Genomic DNA, 9,861 nt, shown 5'->3' on the forward strand with positions numbered 1-9,861 from the left:
AGCGCTCAAAACCCTACTTCGAATTACACTTGGAATATTCTATATATGCAGTACAGTCCTTTAATAAAGATAAACACCCATTTATAACAAATGCACATACATAATGCAGATACACTTTAGTCTTCAAAAGGCATTTTCTAAAAATCAGTTACTTAATGTTAACGTTGTCTCAGCATGCCAGGAAGCATCTCCACCACACAGATGAAAAAGCACAGCCACCCCTGGTTCCCTCACCCAGCGTTTGTGCTGAAACACAGCAATTCAATACCCCCCCGACTCTGCTCAGATGTAGACCAGTGTGTTTTATTTGCATTAGACACGACAGCTTCGCCATCGACAAAGAGCAATGCTGCTGTAACGAGATCACTTGGATCAAGTGTTCATTTCCAAAACATGAGAATACTTATTACAGGAACACTTGAGCAGAAGAGGGCTAGAATTTGACATTAAGAATATATGTTTTCTCTGAAGGAATAGTTTTCTAGGTATATGCATTGGTGACAGAAGCAAAGGAGAGGTGTAAAGGCTCCCGAGATCTTGCCTGGTATCCTTCTGCCCCCCACCCCATGTAAGCTGTCCTGGTAACATGTATTAGGTTTTCTGTGCCAGCATGGAGGTCCCATTCATTCCCCCTCTAAATCTTATTTAGAGATCACCTAGCAACTATTCAGGAAGAAAACAGCATGTTGGAAAACAAAACCATCTGCACTCGTAAGGTGGTTCCTCTCCAGGCAAACAGAAAGCCAGCTGATGATGCATTTTACATGCAGGAAAACTCATCTATCTCAAATGTTTGTAACTGCTTCTAATATTTGTCAGCGGTGATGAGTTGCTGTTTGTGTTATGCAGGAATTTCTTTTTCCCCCTTCTCTCAGTAAGGCTGATGGGATGGCGCAGGGCACAGGGAAGCTCAGGGGGTGAGATAATGCAACTTTTTTTTGAGCATTACCATTCAGCTGCATGAGCGATGACAACATCCACCATTTATTTACATTCAGTGTCTGCAGGCAAAGCAAAGCAGGCTTTTACTCAACTCTTGCACCGCGCTATAAAAAGGGATGAAATAATACCTATCAGATACACATCCTTGCAATGGACTCACTTCTCTGCAGCCTTAGGCTCGTTCCCGTTGGTACTGCTGCAAAACTGCCACTGCCACAGTGTATTAGCAATAAAAAAGCACTTACCAGCTTGCTCCAGCGCCACCAGCATCGACTGCTCGATGAGGTCTCGCTCGATGAAGCTGCGGAAGTCCTCCGTGTACACGGTGAGGTCAGGCAGCTGGAAGGTGCAGATGGGCATCTCCAGCAGATGTTCGCTGCTGCCGTTGCTGGAGACATGGGACCGGGCCAGGGAGACAATGGTCGAGCTGGCGTGGGAAATGCCTCGAGACAAGCGTTTTTCTGAGAAAAGATGAAAAAAACACCTCAATGGTGCAGAAGCAGCAAACCTCGCAGAAGCAATTATCAAATCGCTGCCTTCAGCTAGTATTTTTTGGTTGCAAGTGGCCAGATTGCTCCAGCATATAAACATTTCAGGCACCAGAAGTAAGATTTAATTGATCCGTATCATTTTTGTGACACTGACCTTGCACAATATCATCCTGCCGCTGGAGCGGCGGTCGCCCGGGACGGGCTGCCTCTTTTTCAGGGGGTTTATAGTTGCGTCCTTCGTTGAAGGAATGGGGTAGGTTGCCAGCATGCACTTGCCTTAGCTGTTCAAAGTCACTCAGGGCTGCGCTCAGGTCCCAGTTCTTGCCTGGATGGGAAGGTATCAATAGCGGTCACCATCACACAAGAAAGAAATCAAGTCAGTTCCTAAAACACTAGAAACTATTAAGAGTGCAGTTTATCACGAAGCACAAAGGGTGTCTAGCCAAAACAAGGAGGCAAGCAGGGTGCAGCACGACTCGTTCAGCTGGTCACTATACATCTGTCCAGAATTTGCATTTCTAGAAGAGATAGAACCACAAACCTGAAGTGCCCAGAAAGTGTTGGCTCTACTGCCCCAGGTTATATGGATGGTTTATACCTCGTGTGTGCAGAGACACGTCCAGAGCTTAGAGGGAGCTACTGCTCTTGTTGCTGGACATCTGCAAAACCTAAACAAAGGTCCAAAGACCTCAAATTTTCACAGAATCACAGGATTATAGATTAGTTTGGGTTGAAAGGGACCTTTAAAGGTCACCTAGTCTGACCCCTCCCACCATGAGCAGGGACATCTCCCACTTGATCAGGTTGCTCAGAGCCCCGTCCAACCTGACCTCGAATGTCTCCAGTGATGGGGCATCGACCACCTCTCTGGGCAACCTGGGCCAGTGCCTCACCACCCACAGTGTAAAACATTTCTTCCTGACATCTGGTCTGAGAGATAATTTTGCCAGGAGAAGATTCCTGGCTGTAAAATGAAGAAGGGCAGGGTCACCATAACAGCATACACTGAGCACAGCATGGGACTGGAGGAAAATAAACATAATTTTGCCCTTAGGAAAGGGAAATGGAAGGTCAGGCTGTGTCATGTCCACCAGCATCTATATAAACCCAGTGACCAATTGCTTCAGATCACACCGAGCGCTTTGTTTTATAACTCGCCAACCACCGTGAACATCATCCATCATGATGTAGGCACCACTTCTTTGCTGACAAAGCTAACAGCTCTCTCTACCCCACTTCATCGCAGGATAATGCTCGAGGAAAAACACCCAACTTTAAAAGCTGATGATTTGTAACACGACTTTTGAAATCTCTGTGAGTGGTTTAAGAAGCAGCCGCCCAATTCTTTTTGAGCTGACACCCGAAATACAGAAGCAAGCAAGGTGCCAGCCGGGCTAGGCGGTATCCAGAAGACTTTTCAGCAGGCTTGTGTCATTACTGGCCAGATAAATTGTTCAGCAAAACAGCCTGAACTTCGTGGATTTGAGTGAATCCTTAAAGCATTTCCATTTCCTTTTAACACTACCCAGCAAGCTGCAAGAATATAATAATAAATTAATGCGCAGAAGTCTTTCAGTATGCAATAAATTGACCTTTTAGAAGCCACTGTCTTCCAAAGGCAAGAATACATAGCAAAAAAAAAAAAAAAAAGTCTACCATATGGCTTACATTTAGGAAAACTGATTTTTTTTTTTTATGAACACTGGTAATCTAGGCTCTTAAATTAGCAAGTTAGCAGAAACTGTAGAAAGAAAGCCAACTTTATATATAGTAACTCCACTACAGGAAAGATATATAAACCACCAATTGGTTTATATGATAGCTCATGGACAATAAAAGAAGTCATTATGTCTAATTCCCTAAAGGAAATAAGCTTCTGAAGTATTTAAATTCTTTTGAGAGATGTAATTTACAGCATTTAATGACTGACTCCAAACGGAAAGTTATTTTAAGCTTTACCTTTTGAGTCAAGGGGATTTTTTTGTTTTGTTTTTGCCTTTTTTTTTTTAAATGAAATAATGAATCAGTATCAAGGAATGAGAATGACCCATCAGATTAAAATTAAATTTGCTGTCACATCACTATTTGCTTTAGCATGTCAGCAACAGGAGGCTACACCAGCGACACTGACCCGTTGCAGCTGCATTTCTCAACCAGCAGCCACTTCAGAAATTGAGAAAAAAACCAAAAGTTTGGAAACTTGGATTTTAGGGAGCAGAACCTAAATAATTTTGCCAATTACTGTCCCCCCTTCTCCCCCAGTTCTTTAGCTTTGTGTGCATTCGTATGCTGCAATCCTTTGCTGTGGAGGTGGTGGGTTTCCAGCAGTGCTGGAGAGCAGAGTGGTGGAGAAGACGATCATTCAGAAGACCTGTCGTTGCCACCAGACAGTGACTTCGCTCAACACACACACGGAACTCAAACCGCAGACAGAAAACGTGACTTAAATCGCTCATATTGCCCTCAAACTTCACACCTGAATAATCCACTTCATACATCTATTTTATCTGTCTGCTTTCACTAATACCCACCCAAAAAAGAAAAATCTCTGCGTTTTCCCTCATTTCCACCCCTGGAGTTGTCAGGTCCACCGAGGCTGCAGGAGAAACAGCAGCAACTCAGCAGCACATCATGAAAATGAGCCAAAACTACCGTTGTCAAAATAAATCAACCCATGCACCAGGCAGGAGATGGAGAGTTTGAAGGAATTATCTGCTTTAACCTTTTATATCGCAAGCCTAAATATTTCTTCCAAAAGATAATATTAGAAATCCTGACATGAAACAAAGCAACCTAAACCCAGAAACCAGAACATAAACACACCACAAAACCCACAACTTGCCAGACTTCCGCTGAGACGACGCTCAGCTGTGAAAATTTAAAGGGTGAAGCACTGAACCCAGCAAAGCTAATGGGAGTTTTGAAGAGGAAAAAGCTACGAATCAATGCTGTGAGCGCCGAGCCGAGGAGGAGAACTAGAGCCAAGTAGGTGGAGCAAATTGCCTAAAGACACAGATTCTAGCAACAGTTTCAGGGCTTTGAATTCATTATTGCTAGAGCATCCGGAGCAGCAGCAGCTGGGGAGCCGGTGCAGATGCTGCAGGAGCATCAGTTGGTCCCAGGTTCAAGCAACCACAAAAATGACCTGTATTATACAAGAAAAGGGATGATAGGAAGGAACACAGCAAGTATGGTCTTGCATTATAATTACAGATTGGTTAATTATGTACGAACAGCTCTGCTTCTCATGCAATGTTTCTGTCCTCCAGCATTACAGCACATGCCAGTATTTACTCACCATCCTTTTGTCAACATTAACCCAAAGGCAATGCTCGCGAGCAAGTTTACAGCCCCAAAATTAAGCCCTAGTATCCTTTCTCCTGTCGACTTGCCATCGCTATAAGTACAGAGTGAAAAAAGTTACCTGCAGCCTTCAACTAAATGCCATCGCTAATGAGCAACTTCTCCATCTTATGGAGTTTTTGAGAAAGCCAGTATTACGCTCTATTTTAGGGCAAACATACACATGTAAAAAAATACATAGAGCACTGGAAAGCTGCCAGCCCGGCATGCCAAGGCTGTCGAGGGCTGGCTTGCCCATTTAAAAGCAAACTGACTGAACGCAGATGATGGTCGCCTTCAACTCCTGAGCATCCTAAGCATCTCCATCACCTTAAACCAACTGATCCTGTTCAGTAGGAGCCTCCCACGCTGGGTGTAAATGGGGCTCTAAGGGGATGCTCTGCCAGGAGAGGTCACCGGCACCGACAAAACAGCAATTTATATCGGCATAATCAAACCACCTTCACAAGCAGAACAAGATATACCAGTAACAGCACGGTTTTGTCTATATAATTACCCCTACATTGCTCTCAAAATGCAGGCAGCCTTCACCCAGCGCTACTCCTTTGACCCTTCTGAAGGCATCGCTGCTATAAAGGAAAAAAACCCTTAAGTTTTGCTGCTGGCAGCGAACAACTCTCATGAACAGAGAGGACGAAGGAAGGGAAACCACACTCCTGGTTGATGCGTTCTCCTTCCCAACATTTGAAATTCATTACCTGATGGATGCATAACAAGAAACCAAGGCAGAATTTCACCAGCCGTGCTGCCAACGGCACCATTTTAGTATCTCCAGCATCACACTCGCCAACCACCAGCCCTGGAGGTCCGGCCGGCAGCTCCCTGCCCCTCTTGCAACCCCTTTTTTCCAACCAGCTCCCCGTCAGCCACTACCTGGCTCTTCCCTTCTTTTATTTCCAATTTTATTTACCTTCGAGCAGGTCTCTGGCTAGTCCTGGCTCTGCCCCCGTTGAGCGAACAAAATCCGACAGGACGATGTCCATAGCCGAGGTCGTGCGCTCATGGATTCCTCCCGGCAGCTGGGGTCTGTGGTGCTTGGATCAGCACCTCTGCATCAATCTAGGAACGAGACCAACAACGCACGTGGCTCACATTACAAAGTATAAAATAATTAGCCTGGCCAGGCAGCCTCTGAGCTGGCCAGGAACTATCTGATGGCAGGTGCCTCAGGGGGAAAATACCACCACCCCCACCCCCCAATTAATTATGCTTTGGGACTGATATTTAACTAATTGATAATTGGGAGAAAAAACACAAATTTTGCTGCTTTCTCCCTGCACGCTAACAGGCTGTAACAACTCTGCTAACAATAGGCATACCAAGGGCTCAGCAAATTCAGGAAAAAAAAACCAATTCTCATTTCAAAGGTGGTAGAGCTTTTCTTTCCAAAATCGTGGCCAAATAGCCAGGAGAATAAATGAGTTTATTTGGTAGCAGCAAGCAAGCAAAAAGTTTCTCTTCCATACTTGCAGAGAGCTCAGCATCCCTGCCCTCCCCGGGGCAGGCGGTCCTCCTCCAAGCACTCTGGTTGTGCGCAAAGGAAATAAAAGCAAGAGCAAAACGCTGTAATTAGTAGATGTTGCTTATGCAAAACAAAACAAAAAGCCTCTTTCAGGCAAAAAAAAAGCCAATTCCTCTTCTTGCAGAAAAAAATAAATGCACCAGTCAGGATCTCCTTCCCAGAAGGGAACAAAATGAGCCCCGTCCAAAGGTACATTATGTAAATCTTCAGTTTTAGCAGGTCCTAAGATTCAGAAAGGTGTGTGCTCTTGCTGTGCATTCAAATCCTGATTTTCCGCATTCCTCGAGGCAGAAATGGAGAGCAGCGCACATCTGCAGGAGTTTGGACCAGGCAAAAAGCTCCATGGGATTTTTTCTTTGCAGTTAAAGGGTTATGATAAAAATCCTACTGTCAAGGAACAGAAACTGCTGGAAAAAAAATTACCCTGAGCTGAAAATTTGGCACATAAGGAAGAGGGGAAAAATTCTGTAAGGCTGGTTAAGGGACGTGTTGCCGTATCGAGAGGAAATCTCAGTGTTACGTGAAAGGCGAACAAACCCGTTTGTTTTCCTGGTGCCTTGCAAAAAAGTCTCTTTTCAGGATTATTCCTAAAGATGAGCAAAACTCCCTAATGGCACGCAACTCCCAAACCCCAAGAGCAGAAAGTTAAACATCCATGCTTTAATCTGGAATTTCCTGGCTTTGTTGGTTAAATACCATTCTTATTATCTTCCACGCTTGCTAATCATATACTTATTAACTTTGTGCACACAGAAAAACTACTTAATATTCTTTTATCGCCACAGCAACCTCAGGGCTATTGTCAGCTGAAGGCAATCCTAAAACCAAGCGTATTCAGATGGCAAAATTTGGCAGCCGATTCTTGCTCTTGCCCCATCAACGACGTAGGGAACATCCCTAATTAGAAGCCCCACGTTTGTATCCTCTAACCACTGGCGAGAGCTACAGAAACAGCGAACAGTTTCTAAATGAAAACTCACTGCAATAAAAGATAACTTCCTTCTGGTGGGATTGGCATTTAAAAATAAAAAAATAAATAAGCATACGCAGCAAAGCGTGGCTTTTTGGGAGGAAAAGAGCAGCAGCACAGCCCACACCCGCTAACTGATGGCATTTGCAGTTACTGAGCAAACTCCCTCGCGCTCAAAAATGTCAGGCAAAACACAGATGGAAAACTCCAGGCCCGACGACACGGCGATGAACTGTTAAGAGAGATTTATTGCCGGTGTTCATGTGAAGGAACACCCTCTCCCTCTCGGTTTGGTTGTTATTTATTATTTTTTCCCATGCAAGGGAAACGTGCTATCCTCATCCCTCCCTCCATAACAGGTAGGAAATCCAAGCCCAAAGAGATTTGCAACCACAAATATATCATCCAGCAAAGGCTATAGCTGTCAAGCATGCCCAAATACCCCCCATAAGGGTACATATATACGTGGGCAGGTACAATGCTATCGCAACTGCTTCCAATGCTGGATATAATCCGTAAGTGAGCTTTCCCATTACACTGCAAACAGAAATGTGCTAAAGAAAACATACTTAGGACTAAAAACCAGTTGTTTCTACGATCTCTGCAATACCAACAGTTATTTGCAGGACACACCAGCAGGAATTAAGCAAAAAAATAGTGAATAGCCATGACTTAATCTTCCCCAACAATCCAGCCTCTCCTCTACAGCCAAAGTCTGCATGGCAGCCAGCATCGCCATCACATGAACTTCACCCAAAAAAGCCGAGAGTGCCAGTTTTCCTCCAGTATTTAATCAGAATGAGATAAAAAGGGCAACAGGACGAAGAAAACAAGTTGCCTGAAGATACTGGACAAACGGCCCCAGGGCATCTGACGCGGATGCAAAGCCCGTGATGCAAAATGCCCCGCCTTTCACGTTTTCTGGATTTTGGGGATGAATTTGCATCTTTAGCAAAGTGGTTTATCAGATATTTATCACACAGCTTTGTCACAAATCTGAAATACTGAAGAAAGCCACTGTATCCCATGTTACAGGTTTTTTCCGTTATCATACAGCCCATTTCTTTTAAGCTATCCGAGAAATACTTCATAATCAGTACTTAACAAGGAAATGCTACTTTCTAAATATTTACATTTTAAGCTATTCCAAGGGAAAAAAAAAAAAAAGCAAACGTAATGTTCTGTACACCCAAAGCTTTTGCTGTTTAAGCTTGTGTGCAAAGTAACAGCTGAATTTCGAGTCCTGCCTCCTGCTGCAATCCACTGCCCTTGCGCAGAAAGGACAGTGTCAAAATTTCCCTCTTTCCACTAGTGAAGAGCCAAACCCCAATTGCCTTAATTTGCAAAGACTTTAACTAGCACAATTCCCTGCACACTGCCTGGCTACAGGAGGGAAGCACCCAGAAACACCAACAAAGCGTGCTTTGGAAGATGCCACTATCGCTAAATTCCTTTAATTTCCCTCTTAGCAGACACTCGCCAAGCTCCTCTGAGATATCTTCAAGTCTTGCACATCCCTCGAAGCTTTTCTCTTTTAATTCCCCCATTGGGCTGCAGAGCTGTAGCCACTAACGGAAGGTTTTGGAAAACCAGCATGTTTTCCTTAATTGCATTTTCAGGTACAAAAAGGAGTCAAGAAAACATATCTCCAAGCTCTTCAGATAACAAAAATCTTGATTTGAGAGAGGGAAAACAACAGCATGGAGCATAACAAGCTCTGAACTTAAGGAGAGGTGACAGCTGGCTCGTGCAGACCAGCATCGGTGAGGCTTTGTTATCAACTCCAAATTAAAACATGCTCTTCAGAGCTTCAAAACAGCGGGCAGGAACACTTGGCAGCAATCCTCCTGGTGTGATAAGGTCCTATCATCACCTTCCCGTCATTTTTTTGGCTAAAATCAAGACTTTCTTGCTGCTTTTGGCACTAATACTACACCACAGCCCAAATCACAACTGCTGCTCACACAGGCACCGTGGGGTAAATGCTTTGTAAATGGCTTTTCCAGGACTGAAGCCATGGTCTATGATGAGCAACCCCAAAGGAGATATAGCTGGGCTATCTTGGCAGTATATACTCAATATTTTACCTAAGAAAAAATTCACAGGGGAACTGTCACGCCTCCATCAGTGAGGTTTTCAAAACTTGGAGGGAAAAAAAAACCCACCAACAAACACCCCCCCAAAAATATCAAAACACCTTTATTTGCAAAATGCAATATTGATATCACACCTCAGGAGCTGGGGATGCAAAGGCAGCTCTGCTCTGTAAATCTGGAACATTTACATCTCAGTTTGGCCTCATGTGAATAAGGTTTCCCAAAAATTTGCACAGAGGATGAGAACAGATGACTGGGGAAAACGAGTGCCTCCTTCACAGTGAAATCTGGGAAAAGATTCCTATTTGAATAGCCGCACTGCTGGGAAGCGTACAATTGCACATTGTTATTTGCACCCCATCAGTAAAACTATTTGGCACAGATGGCATTGAGCGAAAGCACAGTAGTGGGTGTTTATGCAGCACCCAGCATATTTTTTGCGGGGGGGGGGGGGGGGGGGGGGGGACAACAAAAAAT

At 44.3% G+C, this 9,861-nt stretch overlaps 1 protein-coding gene across 4 annotated transcripts in view; it reads right to left on the minus strand.

Annotated features, from left to right (window-relative positions):
* OTUD7B (OTU deubiquitinase 7B) overlaps positions 1 to 9,861 on the minus strand; it is a 35,540-nt gene that overhangs the window by 14,734 nt on the left and 10,945 nt on the right. The window contains exons 1-4 of one of the 4 annotated variants that reach the window (XM_010565547.1): positions 9,573 to 9,666; positions 5,707 to 5,855; positions 1,588 to 1,758; positions 1,188 to 1,403 (exon numbers count right to left, since the gene is read on the minus strand). In XM_010565547.1, the coding sequence (XP_010563849.1) occupies positions 1,188 to 1,403; positions 1,588 to 1,758; positions 5,707 to 5,779 (460 nt within the window). In that variant the 5' untranslated portion in view covers positions 5,780 to 5,855; positions 9,573 to 9,666. Of the gene's footprint in view, positions 1 to 1,187; positions 1,404 to 1,587; positions 1,759 to 5,706; positions 5,856 to 9,375; positions 9,424 to 9,518; positions 9,667 to 9,861 lie in introns of those variants that run through there. The other 3 variants (XM_010565545.1, XM_010565549.1, XM_010565546.1) reach the window with 3 other exon arrangements.

The sequence above is a fragment of the Haliaeetus leucocephalus genome, unplaced genomic scaffold (assembly GCF_000737465.1).
Source record: "Haliaeetus leucocephalus isolate CR32 unplaced genomic scaffold, Haliaeetus_leucocephalus-4.0 Scaffold193, whole genome shotgun sequence".
Lineage (NCBI taxonomy): Eukaryota > Metazoa > Chordata > Aves > Accipitriformes > Accipitridae > Haliaeetus > Haliaeetus leucocephalus.